This window comes from Ranitomeya imitator, chromosome 5 (assembly GCF_032444005.1).
Source record: "Ranitomeya imitator isolate aRanImi1 chromosome 5, aRanImi1.pri, whole genome shotgun sequence".
In the NCBI taxonomy this organism is placed as follows: domain Eukaryota; kingdom Metazoa; phylum Chordata; class Amphibia; order Anura; family Dendrobatidae; genus Ranitomeya; species Ranitomeya imitator.
In genome coordinates this window covers 398,891,131-398,913,755 of record NC_091286.1, presented here as the reverse complement: position 1 = coordinate 398,913,755, position 22,625 = coordinate 398,891,131, and the positions used below count along the sequence as shown (strand labels likewise).

General features: G+C 41.4%; 1 protein-coding gene across 2 annotated transcripts in view; it reads right to left on the bottom strand.

Annotated features, from left to right (window-relative positions):
- Positions 1-22,625, bottom strand: part of ERICH1 (glutamate rich 1) — an 81,325-nt gene that overhangs the window by 30,967 nt on the left and 27,733 nt on the right. For both annotated transcript variants that reach the window (XM_069726919.1, XM_069726920.1), the window contains exons 2-3: positions 17,847-17,987; positions 7,592-7,714 (exon numbers count right to left, since the gene is read on the bottom strand). In XM_069726919.1, coding sequence (XP_069583020.1) covers positions 7,592-7,714; positions 17,847-17,987 — 264 coding nt within the window. The remainder of the gene's footprint in view (positions 1-7,591; positions 7,715-17,846; positions 17,988-22,625) is intronic.

Below are 22,625 nucleotides of genomic sequence, written 5' to 3'. Positions count from 1 at the left end.
CTGGAAAACACCCCAGTTGACTTTTTAGTCTTATCATTAAAGGTACCTTCACACTAAACGACGCTGCAGCGATCCAGACAACGATCCAGATCGCTGCAGCGTCGCTGTTTGGTCGCTGGAGAGCTGTCACACAGACCGCTCTCCAGCGACCAACGATGCCAGTAACCAGGGTAAACATCGGGTTACTAAGCGCAGGGCCGCGCTTAGTAACCCGATGTTTACCCTGGTTACCATCCTAAAAGTAAAAAAACCAAACGCTTCATACTTACCTTCCGCTGTCTGTCCCTGGCGCTCTGCTTCTCTGTACTGGCTGTAAGCACAGCGGCCGGAAAGCAGAGCGGTGACGTCACCGCTCTGCTTTCCAGGCCGCTGTGCTCACAGTGAGTGCAGGAAAGCACAGCGCTAGGAACAGACAGCGGAAGGTAAGTATGAAGCGTTTGTTTTTTTTACTTTTAGGATGGTAACCAGGGTAAATATCAGGTTACTAAGCGCGGCCCTGCGCTTAGTAACCCGATGTTTACCCTGGTTACCAGCGAAGACATCGCTGAATCGGTGTCACACACGCCGATTCAGCGATGTCAGCGGGAAAGCCAGCGACGAAATAAAGTGCTGGCCTTCTAGCCCCGACCAACGACATCACAGCAGGATCCTGATCGCTGCTGTGTGTCAAACTGAACGATATCGCTAGCGAGGATGCTGCAACGTCACAGATCGCTAGTGATATCGTTTAGTGTGAAGGTACCTTAAGTTGTCTAAAAAGTTTTGAGTGTCTTCCTAGCTAAAAAAGGCCAGAATAATGGACATATCACCTCTTTTAAAACCTTGAAGCTAATTCAAAATTATCGAAAGCCTGAACGTATGAACAGCCAGTCATATTTCCAATAGATAGGAATAGGAAGAGTCAAAAAGCATAAAAAATGAACAGCATGTCCATTTAAATAGTTCATTTAAATTAATAGGAACTTTTATTTCAGCACTTTATGCCCCAAAAATGCAAGAAAAAGACGCAGTGTGAACACATCCTTACAGTATAATTAACACAAGCAGTGCCATACGGAACTCGGAATGCAGGCAAGAACCCAACATTATACAGATTTGTCTGACCAAAAGATCTGATCCAGTACACCCAGATAATTAATGCCAAATTAGAAGAATTTTATTGTACTGTGACAACAATATCCATTGAGGACGATGTGATGTTGGTAGCAGTTGAGGGACACTCCCTGCATGAAACTTTATGCACTATACATAAAATGTAAGTGGAATATGGATGGATACAGAGCCCACAGATCTTAAAGAGGAATATCCCGGCAAAACATATTTCTTAAAAAAGTTTACATGACTAAAATGAGACTATAGAAAGTAATTGAGTATTCAGGAGCTGCAGTTTCAGATATTTCTCCGCAGCAGGATGTATAATTTACAAACACTTTTATGCTTTTGAAGCTCTCCTTTATCCCATTAGACAGGATGTTATTATGTGTAGTAAAAAAAGGTTAATTGAAAAGGAACAAAATATGTTTCCAAGAAGCATACAGGAAAATAAGAACATGGCAGACGTCATAATGAGGTTTAAATTATGAAATGTGGAAAGAACAGAGGTGTTTAAAGAGGACCTGTCACCAGGAGAAAATAACCAGTTTTTGCTCTTATTTTATTCACGCTGTTGCTAAGAGTATTCTGCTCTTTGTTTAATTTTTTTTTTAATCCACTATTCTGTGTTTAGATGGCTCTGCATTATTACCCTGTGAGCCACACACCACTCCTGATAAACCCTTGAGCCTGTGCTTTGTGGTCAGCTTCTCTATCCACTGAGTCAGGGCAGATACACCTTTTCTCCAGGTGTTTATTTTATGTTATCAATGCTCTTTAGGTTAGCAGGTGTTTTCATTTGTCTGCCCTATCACCTTTCGGGTGTGGATATATATATACTTTCTCCCTGCTGGTGATATTCGCTTTTGGATGTCCAACTATTCTGCCCTTCTTTTATGTCAGTGAAGGTTCAGCTAGGGTTTATCTCTCACGGATTATGCTTTTTTACCCTGCACCTATCTTCTGTTTCTTTTTCGGAAGTAGGCGGCATACTCTCTAGCAGTATATACCTTATCTTTTCATTTAGTATTTCTTGGTTTGTTTTAACTCACTCTGGTATCTCTTTCTGATATCTGAGCACCCCTTCCTTTCTGTAGATAAATTGCATTCTGCTCTGCCCTCCGGTTCCTTAGGAAGAATGTAAAGCGCTCCACAGCCTTTGAGGCAACATAGGTCCGAGCTGCCATTATTTAGTCTGTTATTAGGGCTAGTCCAGTCCATGTAGGAACCACTAGGGACACAAGGGTCAGAATATCTAGTTTGTACAGTAACCAACTGGATCCGTTGCAGTTTTTTTTGAGTGTTTTACCAATTTTTGCGTGTGAGTTGTAACACAATCATAACAGAAAGTAGCACTAAATTAAAAGTGACCCTATATCTATAACCCCCAAAATATATCACAAAAAAAACCCCAAAATACTTCACAGGAGCATCAAGAATAATATAAGAACAAAAACTGGTCAATTTTCACCTGATATTTTTGCAATAGAGAGTTGCAAAATATGGTCAGTTTTTTTCACAACTGCCTTCACTGAAAGAACCACTCCAGCGTTTTTTCATTGCAATGCTGGAGTGGTGCTTTAAGTGTAATTCCCCTGCCCTGTCTCATACTCACCTGCTGCAGACTTCATCATTTTTCAATATCGTTCCCGTTAATCTCTGACAAAAAGTGACCTACCTGCAGTTCCAGTGTTTCATGGAACGGCGCGGAGGTCACTTTTCAATTCAAGTCTATGATCGCCTCGTTCTGGCTCTCACAGACTTGCATTGAGAGCTTGTGACGTAGCTTCTGGCTTCCGGACAGTCCGAAGCTGTGATCACAAGATGCCGCTGCGGGATCGGAGAAGTGCCAAAAATGGTTCAGATGCCGGAAGGTAAGTATATGACCGGAGGCTTACATTTAAAGTGCCATTGCACCACTGAAAAACAAATGCTGGAGTGGTGCTTTAAATAAATAATTTGAAATACATTACTGACTGATGTTTATGACAATACCATAAAAACAGCATAAATATACATATGGGCTCACATAATTCATGTTGTTTAATCTATGGCGTAGTAGCCGGGGTTGACCTTTATACCAAACCATTTTTTTGTTCACTTTTTTATTGTCCCGAGTTCCAGCAGCCATGACATTTTTTTTTTTGCAACACAGTTGTTATTTGTGAGTGGCAACATTCCCGTCTGTAGAGCTGTATGAGGGTTATTTTTTGTGACAAGCTGTAGTTTTAATTTTACATGCAACTTTTTGATCACTTTTTATTACAAAAATGAATAAAAAAACTATAAAACAGTAATTCTATATTTTTTTTATTTTCATAATCACCGTTCAGTATAATTGACATATCTGTAATTTTCAGTTCAATACAATAATGACATGTCCACATTTATATACACTTTTATTATGTTTTAAAACTTTTGCATATGGAGAAAAAAATACCATATTTTGATTCTCAGAAGTTTTTTAGTTTTCTATGTTTCTTATATTGATTTGTGCAGGACAAGCTGAATGTTTTAACAGTATTATTTTGGGGTATATATAAATTTATGATCACATTTCATTTTTTTTCCCGGCTAGTAATAAACAAAAATAATCTGGAATTGTGCTTATAATTTTACATTTTTTTTACAGAGCTCGCTGTGCAGTATAATTGATTATGGGGACATCCAATTTATACCTTTCTTATGTATTACTACGGTACTTTTGCATGAAAAAAAAATCACTTTAAAAAGTTATAGCTCTTAGAACTCATGACAATGAAAAAATGTTTTTTTCTGATTAATGAACTGTACAAAGCCTTAGTCTTAGCACTAATAAAAACAGCTTATTATACCATTTTGGGATACAAATAACTTTTTGATCACTGGAGTAAGAAGAGAGATCAGTGGGTGACCAGGAAGCATCAGTACCGCAATGAAATACGATGCAAATTTTGTGTTTTCCATCCTTCTGATCCTTTTGAAAAACAATTTATGGGTTGGACAACCTCATTTTTCAATAAAATGAAGTAGAAATTTCCGATTTATATTTTTTTACTTTATATTTAACAAAAGAAAGTAAAAGAACTTATGGTAGCTATTAAAGGGGTTGTCCGGCCTTAGGATACAAGTCTGCAGTCACTCTATGTGACTGCAGACTTGTGAATCCTCACATCGCACGCACTGGGAGAATTCTCCAGAGGCAGGAGCGGCAGTCATGTGACCGCAAGTATGCAATTTGGATATGTGTGGTCACGCACTGACTAGACGGTCTTGATCAATTCAAGTGTATTGAGCGAGGCCGGACACGTGTAGTCGCAATGCGGCCGGAAGTATGAAAATCGCATACTTGTAGTCACATGACCGCCAACTTCCAGAAACCGTGGGTGCTGTGAGAATTCACATGTCTGCAGTCACATAGAGTGACTGCAGACTTGTACCCAGAAGCCAGACAACCCATTTTAGGCCCATCTGTTGTAATGTTTAATGACTCTGGATGACACAAAATGCTGCAGTAACACTTATTCCCCTCTCCTCATCTCCAAAGCCAAAAGGATCAGGTCTAAACATTGCAAAATCTTTTGTTAGAATTGAGCAGAAAGCTTTGCAGGACCCTGGTCGAGCTTCCACACTGATAGTGCATGGCTGCCGGTCCAGAGAATTAGGAGCCTCCTCCACCTGGGGAATCCCGTGTGCCTCTTCGGATTACTAGATCCCGCGATGTCAAGTGTGTATCGAGTCACAGTGTAAGGATGTTGAGATCCTACTTATCAGAACAGATGACTAGAATTCTAAGGAGGTTCCGTGTGTTCTGGTCCTGTAGCCATCAACTACTGACAAAGAATCTGGAACTGGGTCCTATGAGACCTGCTTGTTTTTAACTTATTTCTACTCTCCGGACTCCAAGCCTATCAATCTGGTGTATGCTTTTTTTAAAACAGTCTCATCTTAATGCCTTCTGCCCCTATTTCATACTATTATGTATCAATTTTCAGATTCCAATTAATTTCAAGGAAGAGGACAATTGGACAGAAAACAACTATAATCACAAAGTAAAGCAGTCCATTTGTAACAAACACATCTTAGCAGTGCGCCCTGATGCACACCTCTGTATGAAACTCTGAGCAAATAACTGGAAACTCGCGTTAAAAAGAAGCCGACATGTCTTGGCACATTAGATAACACTAATCTGTGCTGCTGAGAAGTCAGATGGCAATATCTCCGAAAGCACACACTAATATAACTGAGAAATTGGAAACCAGGACACACATCACCAATCTCACATTACTGGAGTTCTCCCAGGTATTTGATTCTTATAGTACTTCACCATGAATAAATAATTACAACATGCAAATATAAATTGAAACAATTTCATTTTTCTCTCCTGGCCGAGCTCCATGGCACACACCAACCGTCATGAATATTATAGTAAATCTATGAACTGATTACGGTAATGTAATGTACGCACATTTCCGTGATCACGGTTCCGTGTTTTGATGCATATGATCATTTTGTCATCAATAAACTGAAAAATGACGGGTAGGGATAGAACATGTAGAATTGTAATTTACCCAGCGCCAAGAAGGCTCACTTTGTGACCGATAAGGATCCAACTCCCAGGCCTCGCACAGATTCTGATAGAGAAAAGATCATGTCAGGCTTCGCTTAGGGACCTTAGCCCCGATTCATCAAGACTGGCGGTGTTCACACAGATCCTGATGAGGGAACGTGTTAGAGGCAGACGCTCGCCTGTTAATGAATCGGGAGCGCCAGACAAGTGGCATGAGCAGGTGTGGATACCAGCGCTAATGGTTACACATTAAACAATGAGCACTAACTCTTGTAGGAAAGTGATCATTGGCTACTGAAGGACAGCTGACACGCAGGCAGCCTATAAGGGTATGTGCACACGATGCAGATTTAGTGCAGAAAAATCTGCTGCAGTTCTGCACTAAATCTGCATCTCCTGGCAGAATCTGCAGGTGCGTTTTTGATGCGTTTTTGATGCGTTTTTTGAGCACAAATCTGCACAAAAAACGCATGAAAAACGCATCAAAAACGCATGAAAAACGCATCAAGAACGCACCTGCAGATTTCTATAATGGAGGGGTGCAGAAACGCTGCAGAACTGCACAAAAGAAGTGACAGGCACTTCTTTGAAAACTGCAGCGTTTGTGCACAGCTTTTTTTTTTTCACATTGATTTACATTGTACTGTGATCACAGTGCAATTCTGCAGCGTTTCTGCTGCAGAAAAATCTGCTGCAGTTCTGCACTAAATCTGCATCGTGTGCACATACGGGTATGTGCACACGATGCAGATTTAGTGCAGAATTGGTGCAGAACTGCAGCAGATTTTTCTGCTGCAGAAACGCTGCAGAACTGCACTGTGATCACAGTACAATGTAAATCAATGTGAAAAGAAAAGAGCTGTGCACATGGTGCAGAAAAATCTGCGCATAAACGCTGCAGATTTTAAAGAAGTGCACGTCGCTTCTTTTGTGCAGTTCACAGAAACTGCACAGAAACTGCATAGAAACTGCATCAAATTTGCAGATGCAGATTTAGTGCAGAAAATTCTGCACCACATTTCCTAAGTGTGCACATAGCCTAACTGTGTGACAGATACCAGTGCTCTTCTTCCCTGCAGAGGAAAGATCTGGAGCTCTGCAGGGGCCGGCCTCAGCAAGGTTTACACAGAGGCACAGGTACAACTGATCGCATGGGCCAGAGGGTCAGCTGTGTTTCTGTCCAGTAGATTATTGGTGGCTACAACTAACTTTAGTATGTACTGAAAGATGTGCTCCCCTGGTCCCGTCATTGGTCTCTACAATCACGATTAATGTGAGAAGATGAATTATGGCCTTCCTAAAACCTAGCTAGAGGTAAGATGGGGGGAACTGAAGACTGTGGTCACAATGTGGGTTACGGTACAAAGTACTGCAAAGTGCGGTGCTAAGTACTGCAGTGCGCAGGCGCCGGGCCTCTGACCTTTCCGGCGCCTGCGCACTGCAGTACTTTGCTCTGCCCTCAACAGGGCAGACAAAGTACGCCTGCGCCGGAGCCGCGGCGTGAAGACCAGAAGAGGACGTCATGGAATAAAGATGGGAGGCGCTGTTCCGGACCTGAGACACCCATCGGAGCAGGACCGCCCCTGGGTGAGTATATTCCAACCTCTTTTTCTCCTCTTTCAGGTAACATCGGCGGCTTATCTACAGCATTACAGAATGCTGTAGATAAGCCCCTGATGACGGTGAGCTTACCTCACCATCGATTTTGGGGGTGACAGGTTTCCTTTAAGTATTCCATGTTTATGACACCACTCTACTGTTTGGTTTTACACTACTATTTCCAGTACTTTCTGCAAAGTATTTTTGAGTCAATCACACATATCAATAATTGGGAAATATTATCAGCAGCTTCTCAAAATTTGCAGTTGTAGAAGAAAAGTAATTCAACCATAAAGTCACATACAAAACATGAGATACAGCAACTACTGTAAAGACAATGTCATATGGTACCTTCTAGATCTGAATCTTCTGTAGTGGAAGGTTTGGGATCAGTTTCCGGAGGTGGTATATAGCCATCTGGGGGAAGACTCGCAGTGTATACCTTCAGTGGGGAAATGTTTGATTCTTCAATATCTGCAAGGAGAATATTAACAATATGACTTAGGCCGGCGTCACACACAGCGTAAAACAATACGGTCCGTATATTACGGCCGTAATACGCTGAAAAGTCCCCAAAAAAATGGTCCGTTGCTCCTCCGTAGGCAGGCTGTGTCAGCGTTTTTTGCGCATGGCATCCTCCGTATGTAATCCGTATGGCATCCGTACTGCGTGGTTTTCTCGCAGGCTTGCAAAACCAACATACCGCTATAGAAGTGATCCATGTGTCCCAAAAAGAAAAGAATATATATATATATATATATATGTCAGTAGACACATATATGTATATATATTAATACTTATTCCAGCGCTATACAGCTTGAAAGCCGGTAATTCAATTACCGGCTTTTTCTTTCTCCTTCATAAAACCCGACATGATTTGAGACATGGTTTACATACAGTAAACCATGTCTTCTCTCCATTTTTTTTGCAGATTCCACACTACTAATGTCAGTAGTGTGTATCTGCAAAATTTGGCCGTTCTAGCTCTTAAAATAAAGGGTTAACTGGCGGAAAAAATTGGCGTGGGCTCCCGCGCAATTTTCTCCGCCAGAGTAGTAAAGCCAGTGACTGAGGGCAGATATTAATAGCCTGGAGAGGGTCCACGGTTATTGGCCCCCCCCTGGCTAAAAATATCTGCCCCCAGCCACCCCAGAACAGGCACATCTGGAAGATGCGCCTATTCTGGCACTTGGCCACTCTCTTCCCATTCCCGTGTAGCGGTGGGATATGGGGTAATGAAGGGTTAATGCCACCTTGCTATTGTAAGGTGACATTAAGCCTAATTAATAATGGAGAGGCGTCAATTATGACACCTATCCATTATTAATCCAATTGTAGTGAAGGGTTAAATAAAACACAAACACATTCTTTAAAATTATTTTAATGAAATAAAAACAATGGTTGTTGTAGTATTTTATTCAACGCCCAATCCAGTCACTGAAGACCCTCGTTCTGTGAGTAAAGAAACATAATAAACCAACAATATACTTACCCTCCGCAGATCTGTAACGTCCAACGATGTAAATCCTTCTGAAGGGGTTAAAACATTTTGCAGCAAGGAGCTGTGCTAATGCAGGCTGCTCCTCGCTGCAAAACCCCAGGGAATGAGGCTAAAAATAGATCAATGATCTATATTTAGCATCATTTGCGGTGAGGCGCCCTCTGCTGGCTGTTCATAGATCGTGGGAAATTACCTAGAAAGCTCCCTGGCTCCCTGGCTTTCTAGGTAATTTCCCACGATCTATGAACAGCCAGCAGAGGGCGCCTCACCGCAAATGATGCTAAATATAGATCATTGATCTATTTTTAGCCTCATTCCCTGGGGTTTTGCAGCGAGGAGCAGCCTGCATTAGCACAGCTCCTTGCTGCAAAATGTTTTAACCCCTTCAGAAGGATTTACATCGTTGGACGTTACAGATCTGCGGAGGGTAAGTATATTGTTGGTTTATTATGTTTCTTTACTCACAGAACGAGGGTCTTCAGTGACTGGATTGGGCGTTGAATAAAATACTACAACAACCATTGTTTTTATTTCATTAAAATAATTTTAAAGAATGTGTTTGTGTTTTATTTAACCCTTCACTACAATTGGATTAATAATGGATAGGTGTCATAATTGACGCCTCTCCATTATTAATTAGGCTTAATGTCACCTTACAATAGCAAGGTGGCATTAACCCTTCATTACCCCATATCCCACCGCTACACGGGAATGGGAAGAGAGTGGCCAAGTGCCAGAATAGGCGCATCTTCCAGATGTGCCTGTTCTGGGGTGGCTGGGGGCAGATATTTTTAGCCAGGGGGGGGCCAATAACCGTGGACCCTCTCCAGGCTATTAATATCTGCCCTCAGTCTCTGGCTTTACTACTCTGGCGGAGAAAATTGCGCGGGAGCCCACGCCAATTTTTTCCGCCAGTTAACCCTTTATTTTAAGAGCTAGAACGGCCAAATTTTGCAGATACACACTACTGACATTAGTAGTGTGGAATCTGCAAAAAAATGGAGAGAAGACATGGTTTACTGTATGTAAACCATGTCTCAAATCATGTCGGGTTTTATGAAGGAGAAAGAAAAAGCCGGTAATTGAATTACCGGCTTTCAAGCTGTATAGCGCTGGAATAAATATTAATATATATACATATATGTGTCTCACTGACATATATATATATATATATATACCTATTCTATGTGTACACATTTATTATATCTATTGGACTGGAAGCTGTCAGTGTGATTTTACTGTACACCGCACTGAATTACCGGCTTTTCTCTCTAACAGCGCTGCGTATTTCTCGCAAGTCACACTGCTTGTCCGTGTGTAATCCGTATTTTTCACGCTTCCATAGACTTTCATTGGCGTATTTCTTGCGCAGTACGGTGACAAACGCAGCATGCTGCGATTTTGTACGGCCGTAGAAAGCCGTATAATACTGATCAGTAAAATACGGCAAATAGGAGCAGGGGCATAGAGAATAATTGTGCCGTATTTTTTGCGAGTTTTACGGACGTAGATTCTGCGCTCTTACGTCCGTAAAACTCGCATGTGTGACGGCGGCCTTAGAATAAAGGTTAAACTAGGACTAATGCGGCGTACAAGTACAGTACTGGTAAATAAATAAAAGAAATTATATATATACTAGATGGAGGCCCGATGCAATCGCATCGGGAGGGAGGTAATGTCACGATGGGGCAGGCATGCGGCGCTGTTGTTACCTAATGGCATCCTGTGATAATCTAATGTCTTTTGCATCAGGGGACTCATGTGCTTGACGCCATCGATTATATGCATTGTTTTTGTCCCAGCGATGCTGTTGCTCTTCAAGAGTCTCATTTGCCCTTTATGGTCTTTGATGTTGTGCCTTTGCTGCTTTCCTTTCATTGTCATTGGACTACTTTTTATGAGGAGCCATGTTGGCGTTGATATTTGCTTTTTAAAGTTCATTTTAAAAATTGTCCGTGTCTGACCGTGTACAGAACATACCACAGCTCCTGGGCAGGGAAGGAAGCAAAATACAATACTGAAATTACAGCAGGCGATCGCAGAGGATACATTTTGTGAGGTAAAATATTTTTTAAAAACAGTCAGTGAAATATTTTACCTCACAAAATAAATCCACCGTGACCCCCTGCTATAATGTCAGTATTATCTTTTGCTACCTCCCCTGCCAAGGAGCTGTGGTATGTTCTGTACATGGTCAGACACAAACAATTTTTAAAATTAACTTTCGTATGTGAGGAAACCCTTTTAACCCCTTAACACCCGGAGCTTTTTTTACTTCTTTCCAGAGTGATAACCTTTTTATTTTTCCGTCCATATACTTTTGTACTTTGTACTTTTGAAAAATACCATTGGTTTTAGCATGTCGTGTAACAGAAAACGGGAAAAAAATTCCAAGTGCGATGAAATTGCAAAAAAAAGTGCAATCCCACACTTGTTTTTTATTTGGATTTTTTGCTAGGTTCACTAAATGCTAAAACTGACCTGCCATTATGATTCTCCAGGTAATTACAAGTTTATCGACACCAAACATGTCTAGGTTCTCTTTTATCTAAGTGGTAAAAAAATATTCCAAAATTCAAAAAAAAAAAAAATTGCGCTAACGTTTCTAATGATACCATTTTGGTGCAGATACGTTCTTTTGATCGCCCGTTATTGCATTTTAATGCAATGTCGCGGCGACCAAAAAAACATAATATTGGCGTTTTGATTTTTTTTCTGGCTACGCCGTTTAGCGATCGGGTTAATCCTTTTTTATTGATAGATCTGGTGATTATGAACGCGGCGATACCAAATATGTGTAGGTTTGATTTTTTTTAATTGTTTTATTTTGATTGGGGCGAAAGGGGGGTGATTTGAACTTTTATATATACAGTGTATATATATTTTTTAAACACTTTTTTTATTTTGGCATGCTTCAATAGCTTCTATGGGAGGCTAGAAGCATCCACTACTCGATCACCTCTGCTACATAGAGGTGATGCACAGATCACCTCTCTGCAGCAGAATTACAGGCTTGCTATGAGCGCCGCCCACAGGGTGGCACTCATAGCAATCTGCCATCAACAACCATAGGCGTCTCGTGGAGACCTCAGGTTCTGATGGCAATGCATCGATGACCCCCGATCACATGACGGGGGTCAGCGGTGCGCGCGCTTCTGGCCGCGAGGTCGGCAGCACTTGTTAAAGGCTGCTGTTAGAGATTTACAGCGGCAATTAACAAGTTAATGCAGGCACATGTCAGCTATTGAAAACAGCTGACATGTTGCGGCTTTGAGGTGGGCTCACCGCCAGAGCCCACCTAAAAGCGGGGGATACTGAGAACTGACGTACTATTCCGTCAACTGGCAGAAAGGGGTTCATGTGACCGCTTCCTCTGCCTGTAGACACGTCACGCATCTGCCGCCGGGATCAGCCGAATGATTCACTGCACCTGAGCTTGATTCGCGCAAGCGCAGTAAATCTTTGTGCAGACAGATAGCGGCGGTCACATTAAAACTGCGCATGCGCTCTTCCTGTACAAAGATGGCGGCAGTCAGTGAATCATTCGGCTGATCCCGGTTGCAGTGACTGTGTTCTGCTGGTGGTACCGCGCAAGAGGCTGCGTGAGTGTGTGTGTGTGTGTGGTGCGTATAGAGTGTGTGTGTGTGTGAGTGTGAGAGTGAAAGTGTGAATGTGAGTGTTTTGAAGTGTGAGTGTGAATGTGAAAGTGTGAGAGTGTGAATGAAGGTGTGAGTGTCGTGCATACAGCGTATAGAGTGTGAGAGTGTGTGTGTGCGGCTTATAGCGTGTGTGTGTGTGTGTGTGTGTGTGGCTTATAGTGTGTGTGTGTGTTGTCCCAATATGGCAGTCGGTGAACTTCCTCCGCTTGGAATTTTGGGATATGGTGACATCTGGACAGAACAGGAAATTAAAACATTACAAGGCAATTAAATCTACTATATAATTGTCTAAGGGTCACTTCCATCTTTCTGTCTGTCCTTCTGTCTGTCTGTCTGTCACGGATATTCATTGGTCGCGGCCTCTGTCTGTTATGGAAACCCAAGTCGCTGATTGGTCGTGGCAAAACGCCCACGACCATTGCCACGACCAATCAGCGACGGGCACAGTCAGGCGGCAAAATGGCCGCTCTTTCTTCCCCGCAGTCAGTGCCCGCTCCATACTCCCCTCCAGTCAGCCCATACACAGGGTTAATGCCAGTGTTACCGGAGCGTGGTGTAACGCACTCCCGTAACGCAGCTATTAACCCTGTGTGACCAACTTTTTACTATTGATGCTGCTTATGCAGTATCAATAGTAAAAAGATCTAATGTTAAAAATAATAAAAAAAATAAAAAATCGTAATATACTCACCGTCCGTCGGCCCCACCCATCCAAAACAGGCCTCTCCCGCTCCTTGTGACGCTCCGGTGACCGGTCCATGCATTGCGATCTCACGAGATGATGACATGGCGGTCTCGCGAGACCGCTACGTCATCATCTCGCGAGACCGCAATGCACTCTTCAGACCGGAGCGCGTGAGGAGCGTCGGTAACCACTTCGATCTGGGGGCCAACGGAAGGTGAGTATATAACTATTTTTTATTTGAATTCTTTTTTTTTTTTTTTTAACAGGGATATGATGCCCACATTGCTATATACTACGTGGGCTGTGCAATACACTACGTGGGCTGTGCTATCCGCAATATACTGCGTGGGCTGTGCAATATACTGTGTGGGCTGTGCTGTATACTGCGTGGGCTGTGCAATATACTACGTGGGCTGTGCAATATACTACGTGGGCTGTGCAATATACTACGTGGGCTGTGCAATATACTACGTGGGCTGTGCAATGTACTACGTGGGCTGTACAATGTACTATGTGGGCTGTACAATGTACTACGTGGGCTGTACAATGTACTACGTGGCTGTGCTATACACTACGTGGGCTGTGCTATACACTACGTGGCCTGTGTTATACACTACGTGGCCTGTGTTATATACTGCGTGCGTGGGCTGTTATATACTACGTGGCTGTGTTATATGCTATGCGGGCGGTTATACACTCCGTGGGCTGTGCTATATACTCCGTGGGCTGTGCTATATACTCCGTGGGCTGTGCTATATACTCCGTGGGCTGTGCTATATAATACGTGGCTGTGCAATATACTACGTGGCTGTGCTATATACTACGTGGCCGGCCGCGAACAATCAGCGACTGGCGCAGTCCGGCCGCGAATTGGCGCGGGATTTGAACAACGCTTCGCTAATGGGTCGACCATCTATTGTATATATGTACCTATTAAAGAATGCATACCGCTCAATTTAGCTAAATGATCACAGCTAAAAAAAAAATACCGTAGATAAAAAGATTATTTACAAAAGGCATTTTGTTCTAGATACAGTTGTCCAAAAGGCACAAAGACAGTCAAATGTATGTAAACGCATTGATATTCTTTAATTCTATTGTAAATATAATAGTGTGCACACTTGCATAGAAATATTGTAATGGATCAACTTGTGAACCTTCTGATCTATTGTACAATCTCTGCCAGTAGAGGGCAGTAAAAGTCTTTACACACAGGAAAAGTGCCAAGAACAGCAATTTAGTGGCTGTATTTGGTTTATTATTCATCCTTGTCTTTTCTTGGTGAATTCTGGTCCTCATGTCATACCCATAGGTGTTACCCAAATATCCTGCAGTAGCTACTGAACGTGGGAGTGTTATGTGGTATGGCCTCCTTGTCCTGCCATACATTGCCCCATCGAGTGCTGCATGTATGGAGCAAAGCTTGTGGCAAGAATACTTCTGTACATACACATGAAATCCAACAGAAAAAAATATATATATCCATATACGATAAGAAACCCTGCGAAATCATACGGAGCACTGTTTTTTTGTTTTTACATTTCCTCATTTTTTTTAAATGTTTGGCTTTTTCCTTAATATTCAGTGAATCATTAACAAATTGTCATAATGAGTTTGAAGGGAAAGGGAATTATGCCCAGCCTTCATTTTTCATGCGCAGTCCTGTTATCTAGGCATGGAAAAGCACGATTTATCAGTCACCGAACATCCTGTCTTTTCTGCAGTGTTTCCATTGAATCATCAATCCCTCTTTTATTCTGAACATTTCAATTTTGTTTTGTAAGAGAACACTTTGATCTAATTGTGCGTTAAAGCGGCTTCTCTAAAAAAAATAGAAGTGTGCTGTAATAAGGTCTCCAATATCAAACTATTAGGTAGGTACAGCCTTTACACCCTTCATGGGAGCAGATATGGGTAAATCTGTTAATAAATATATTTATGGCTTTCAGCATTTATGTAATTATAGTACTTAAAGAAAACCTCCCAAGATTTCTTTCTATTCCCTAAACCTGTGTAAATGTAGTGTAAGAAAGTACTAAGGCTGCGTGTCCACGCTGAGGAATAGCAGCGTTTTGGACGGACATTACAAGCACGTGGATGGGATTTGTAGAAATCCCATCCACTGTGCTGATTTTTAAAGGGAACCTGTCAGCAGGATTTGTAGAAATCCCATCCACTGTGCTTATTTTTAAAGGGAACCTGTCAGCAGGATTTGTAGAAATCCCATCCACTGTGCTGATTTTTAAAGGGAACCTGTCAGCAGGATTTGTAGAAATCCCATCCACTGTGCTGATTTTTAAAGGGAACCTGTCAGCAGGATTTGTAGAAATCCCATCCACTGTGCTGATTTTTAAAGGGAACCTGTCAGCAGGATTTGTAGAAATCCCATCCACTGTGCTGATTTTTAAAGGGAACCTGTCAGCAGGATTTGTAGAAATCCCATCCACTGTGCTGATTTTTAAAGGGAACCTGTCAGCAGGATTTGTAGAAATCCCATCCACTGTGCTGATTTTTAAAGGGAACCAGTCAGCAGGATTTGTAGAAATCCCATCCACTGTGCTGATTTTTAAAGGGAACCTGTCAGCAGGATTTGTAGAAATCCCATCCACTGTGCTGATTTTTAAAGGGAACCTGTCAGCAGGATTTGTAGAAATCCCATCCACTGTGCTGATTTTTAAAGGGAACCTGTCAGCAGGATTTGTAGAAATCCCATCCACTGTGCTGATTTTTAAAGGGAACCTGTCAGCAGGATTTGTAGAAATCCCATCCACTGTGCTGATTTTTAAAGGGAACCTGTCAGCAGGATTTGTAGAAATCCCATCCACTGTGCTTATTTTTAAAGGGAACCAGTCAGCAGGATTGTGCACAGAAACCTACAGACAGTGTCAGGTCGGCGCCGTTATACTGATTACAATGATACCTTGGTTGATGAAATCCGTCTTGTGGTTGTTGGTTAATCTTTATTTTCAGTTTTGAGTTAATGGAAGATGAGTAGTCGATACTCATAGGGGATGACACTTTAACGGGACCGAAGGTGGTAAGAGGTATGTCTGTGCTGGGGTATGGTGGCCGAAAACCAGTCAGAAAGAGCTTCAGCCACCATACCCCAGCGCAGACATACCTCTTACTACCTTGAGTCCCTTTAAATTGCCATCCCCTATAAGTATTGACTACTCATCGTCCACTTCAATAACACAGCATTTCTCTGATGAAGGTCCATGCGGAGCGAAACGTTACCCACCAGCTGTTGATTCACAGACTGTAAAGAAAGTCACCTTGTTTTGTAACATATCCTTTTGAGTGCCGAGCTTCATTACTACTACCGGTACGGATTGGGACCCTACTCAGGCACCTCTTCTATCCGCTCTGGAGGGCAGTTTATGATTTTTCTACATAAGCCTAGAGAGTCAGAACAAGGCTCCAATGTATTTACATTGTAAAGTGACTTCCAACTCAGATAAACCACAGTGTGATCCAGTGCTGGAGATTGGGAACTCTGCAATCGATAAGTAATTTATTGCATTTACACAACGCTACAGATTTAGACAGGTCTAGGGAATACCAAAAACTTAGTAAGGCTTCTTTACAGGGAATCTGTTGCTAGTTTTTTGCTGCCTAATCTCAAAGCAGGCATGTAATGTAGAGACAGAGACCCTGATTCCAGTGATGAGTCACTTACATTGCTGCAGTTTTGATCAAAATCACTCTTTTAACTGCTGCAGAACTGGCAGTTCTCTGAATGCTGAGCTCTTTTTGACCCTGCCCCATCACTGATTGGCAGCTTTCTGTGTAAACTGTGAAAATGAAGATAGATGCTAATCAGGGGTGGGTGCAGGGCTATACAAAACTCATGGTTATGGATTACTACAAGGCAGCAGGTTTACTAGTCCTCTAGTGATGATCTCCTGCTGATAAAACTGTGATTTTATCAGGAGGACTAAACTAGTAAACCTGCTGTCATGTAGTTCTCCATATTCATGAGCTCTGTCCCATCACTGTTTATAGTAGAAACATCGAAAATAGGTGTTTATAAAGTAACAAGGGACCCATAAGAAAAATTAAGCAAGACTAGCAATATACCAAAAAATATAACAAACTTTACGAATATATAAATAAAAATCACACTGAAGAAATAAAACACAAGTAAAAACAAGTAGTAGGGGAATACATTCTGTAGACATAAATCACATCTATCTCCAAAGCATAATAGATAAGGAGATAAATACAAACTCCCTTTTTAACCTACTTTTGACTGGGGAATAATACATGAACTGGGGTTGATACCAAAATATGATATAAGGTCTATGCACACATAAGGTACATAAACATAGATGAAACAGACCATAAAAGCATACATGCATAGGGATAGTCATGCATGCTTTCTATACACAGCTATCTCCTATGTTATCATTCCTATCCCCATCACTGATTGGCAGCTTTCTGCCTATGCAGAGTGTATATACGAAGTTACCAATCAGTAATGTGGGCGGGTTATACAGAGCTCAGCATTCAGAGAACTGGTAGATCTGCAGGACATAAAACTGTGATTTTATATAAGCAGCCCAGTAAGTGATACATCACTGGAATCAGAATCTCTGCCCCTACATCATGCCCTCAGATGGGGACAAATAAAACGCAAACATATATCTTTCTCTTTTTCTCCATTGATAGATGGTAAGATTATTAGTCTTCCAGCAGATACATTTAGGCTTCGTGCCTTATGGCTTGTTATACATGAGATCAATTAGATAGAACAGTTACCTGTTGGCTCGGGTATTGAAGGCTGTATAGGTTTTTCAGGTTTTTCCTCTGATTCTCTCTGTAGAGTCTCATTTTTTGATGACAGAGTCTGGGGATCAGCAGTGTTAGGATACAATCTCGCCAAAATCTTGGAAAGAAAGACTGAAAAATAAAGAATATAAATGTAAAATCTGCTCATATTTCATGAAGACAGTAAAAAAATTGAAATTTAAATATTGTTAAATAATTGGATTTGGTAAAACTTGATATTACGCCATCAGACACTGAATTAATTCAAGGCATTTCAGTGATACCTTAGACAAGTACAAGATACTATTGTGAAGAATGTGCTCCTCTCTTGTTAATTGTCATTGATAAAGCCGTCTTCTACAGTCGGTGACTCATATCTCATATTAATTACATTCTTCTTTCGTCTGATTTGGGCAGGCTAACATTGGGGAGATTATATGAGCTTCTATGCAACATTCATTTTGCACAAAAACTATAAAGCATCAAGTTATTTTACACCTTGAAATCGATCAGTGGATATATCTGTATTCAAGCTCAGTGTATAGTAATATCACACAAGAGGGAATGTGAAAGAAATAAGCATTTTACAGTGAGAGTTACAGCTCCATTTTACTTTCTTATTATTCATATCCAAATATGAAACCCATTTAAAGCCTCACCCCAGCGGGTTTTGTTTTTCAGCACTTCAAATGTAAGCCCCCTCCCCCGTTCTTATACTCACCATCTGGCGGCTTCAGCTTTTACTGACGCCGCTCCAGTAGCGGCGCCATCTTGTGCCCGTACTTTCTGACTGGTCAGAAGTCAGAAGTTACGTCACAAAAGCTCAATGCAAGTCTATGAGAGCCAGAACAAGGGTAAACAAGTGGAAGAACGAAACCGATAGATTTCCGAAACGCGTAGGATTTGGTCCCACTTGCTCATCGTACTCGGCCGCATCATTACCACATGACTGTGAGCGTCACGTGACTGAAGACTTCATGCAGGTCCTGCCCGCACCCAAGCACATACACGAGTGAATCATTCAGCTGATCCCGGCGGCGGCGTGTTCGTGACAGTGTTCCGCTGGTGGTACCGTGCAAGAGTTTGCGTGAGTATATGTGAATGTGAGTGTGTGAATGTGAGTGTGTGAATGTGAGTGTGTGAATGTGAGTGTTTGTGTGAATGTGAGAGTGTGAATGTAAGTGTGTGTGTGTGTGAGTGTGAATGTGAGTGTGTGTGTGTGTGTGGTGCGTACGGCGTACAGTGTGTGGTGCGTACGGCATATAGAGTGTGTGTGGTGCATACGGCGTATAGAGTGTGTGTGTGGTGCGACACTCTTCTGCTGGTGGTACCACGCAATAGGTTGGTACCAGCAGCTGTTTCCATATTGAGACACCCATCATTTGGGTGTCCCAATATGGAGGTCAGTGAACTTCCTCCGCTTGGAATTCTGGGATATGGTGACATTTGGACAGAACAGGAAATGAAAACATTACAAGGCAATTATATAAAGTCAGGAATTAGAAATTTGGAGAAAATTGGCTTTTTGTGGGAAGGGGTTAAAATGTTATAACCCCTTAGTGACTACCAATAAATCTTTTACTGACCTGTGATATAAGTGAATAGCTTCCCTTGATGGGTGGAAATGCAGCAGGTGTCAGCGGTGCGCTATAGCTGACACCCTGCTGCATCGGCCAAGACCATTGTTGGCACCAACTATGGCCATCTAATCCCTTCGATGTTGGTGTCACTAATGACAATGGCATCTAGGTGGCTAAAAGAGCATAGGCGCATCCTATTTAAGCCCACTGGAACCCTAAGATCATGACTGTGTGTTCCTTATGTTTGCCCTGGCATGCCAAGACCAAGTCATGGCCTTAGAGTCTGCTGGCCACAGCGGCCTGTTCAGATGTTAGCGACATTTCGGTGTAAAAATAACATTTTTCATTCTTATCACTCCACTCTGTGTTAATTCCTGAAAAGCACCCGAAGGGTTAATAAACTACCTGACAGCAGCTTTGAATATGTTGAGGGGTGCTGTTTAAAAAACCGTATCACTTTTGGGAGGTTTTCCAATATTTGAGCCCCAAAGTCTCTTCAAAACTAAATAATTCCCTAACAAAATAAGTTTTGTAAATTTCCTTGAAAATAATGAAAAATTGCTGCTAAATGTTTAACCCTTCTAACATCCTAACAAAATAAAAAGCCCATTTTACATAAGGTGAAGATGTAAAGTAGGGAAATGTGATGTGTGATGTGACTATCTGGACTGAAGGTATAAACATTCAAGGCTTGAAAATTGATATTTTTTTGTTTAATTTTTGTCAAATGCCTGATATTTTTGTAAATACAGTAAAAGCAAAACATAACTCAAATTTACCATTAACATTAAGTATAATGTATCATAAAAAAAGCCTCAAAATCACTGGGATAGGTTGGAACGTTCAAGAGCTATTGCCACAAAGTCACGCGTCAGATTTGAAAAATTATTAACGGATTAAACTAGAATAGCTCCAAGTTGGCAGAATCAGTGAATGGGCTGTAGTCTATTGTATGGATCACAAGATAATGCAAATACTGACTTCTAACTTGGATACCAGGAAAGAGAATGAAAAACTCTTTACTACTGTATATCCATAGACAAGTTTGACCCTATTGTTGCTTGCAGAATACAAACCATGCAAGTAGAGATGAAAACACCACTACAACAATGCAGGAGATTTACTAAATGACCACTGTAGACATAGTAATGACTGCTCTTACAAAAGTTTCAATTCCTGCAGCTCCAGACAATATCATTTCTTTGTCATAAATGGCAGAAAACATGGTGAGTTACGACATTAAAAATCCCACACAAGCGATGGCTCATAAGCCGTAACCGGCAGCGGTGGGCTCAGACATTCCTAGAAAAGGTAAGTGACCTTTACAATTACATGACTTTTCATTAACATATCCATCACTTGGAGTATAAAGCTTTGGAGATCTTCAAAATGCAAAATTGAAGTTAACGTATTTTACAGAAATGGTGAAGCTGGCTCAGAATGTGCGTCCACTTATCTTCCCTCTGTAGGAAGGAAACAAAAAGACTGAATAATCTGTAGCACTGGCGCTTGGCACTCAATTCAATTCCCAGCTGCCTGTTTGGGCAATATCCACGTGTTGTGAAACATAAATTTCGGTCAAATTTCATATTTATATTGTGTATATATTCGCTCATTCTTTCTGCGAGTGTTCTTTTAATACGACCAATGTACTTTTTTTTTTTACAAGAACACTCAATGCAGTAAATTACCCTGGTGGTTTGAGAAGTAATAAAATCCTTGATTATAAATTACTTTTCTTCATTATTAAATTATTTTTTTGTAGTAGCTAATGGTTGCAAGGAAAAAAGCCTCTAATGTTCACATACGGTATTATTTTTCTACTATTGGAATCTGATTGTTGAACAGTAGGGACCATCAGATTCCCGATACTGCGGGCTTTCTGGAATACAAATCTGGGTTGGTTCAGTGTTAGTTCCCCTATTATTTAGTCTTCCATTAATATGTCCCAATATTTGTTAGACAATGTTTCTCATAAAGTTGTTTTGAAAATTACATTGTTTAATTATTTGTATATCAAGGTTATTGCACGTAGCCCAATTCTGAAACGCGCTGGATGTGTTTCAGCTCAATCAGGATAGTTTGTGACGTCACGCAGGATTTAGTTACCGAGTTCACTGAGCCAGTCAGAGATTTGCTCAGTCAGCTGGATGTGGATTTCAACCGGCAGTGATACGTGATACGTCAGACACACGCCCCCCGGATCTCAAAAAACCACCTCGCGAGACAGCAGCATGTATCATACTCTGACAACAGTACGATGTCCCGGGACTGTGTAGTAAGGTCAGACCTCATAGAGTCTATTCTTCGATTAGTCAAAGCCCTTGTTAGCATAGGGAAAGCCGAGGTTATAAATATTTTTTAAAGCATTTATTTAATTGAATTAGGTTATATTATATAGGGCTGGTTAGGGAGGGAGTTTAATCACAAATAGCTTAATGCTGATGGATTAGAGGGCATGGGGGACCTAACAGGTTATTTAGTTTACGGAAATCGAGGCAAGGAGACAGATTTCCATCTTTCTTAAGGATGGCTATGATCCTTTAATAAATGTTCATTTACATATTCTTTCATGGCGGTACATTCAGGACCCCATAAATTATACAGGCTAGCTTTAGGTAATTTGGCATTAGGGATAAGAATAACAGCGCAATCCTAAGGACAATGGGAAGTATTTCAGGTACCCTGGCAGACCCTCCAGACTTACAGAGCAAATCTGTACAGATCTAAGACATTTCTTATGACTCCAATTAACAATATCCTTCCGATACCAATCAATAGAAGGATTGTGAATATGCAGCCATGGAAACCCCAATACCAACCCAAAAGCAAATTATGCAAAACACAGGAGATGGACTCAGAGTGAAATGTTCCCACTTTAAGTGTGAATTCCTCTGTTACCAGCTGGGCAACGTTCTGGAGTAAGTGAGTCCTGTCAATGGAAACAATTTGAATAGGTCTTGCAGACCCACTACAAATGAAAGCTAGCTCTGATAATGACTGGTTTTGGAAAAGAAGTTCCATGTTCAGCAGTAGTTTATCAGAGGAGTAAAAAAGTACCTTGAAGTCTAGATGACCTTCTCGACAATCACCCGGACTTAGGCGTTTTCATGACGACTTGTCTGCTTGAGAGTGTATCAGGCAGTCCTTGAAAAAATGCTCAGCACGACCACAGTAGGGGCAGAGTCCA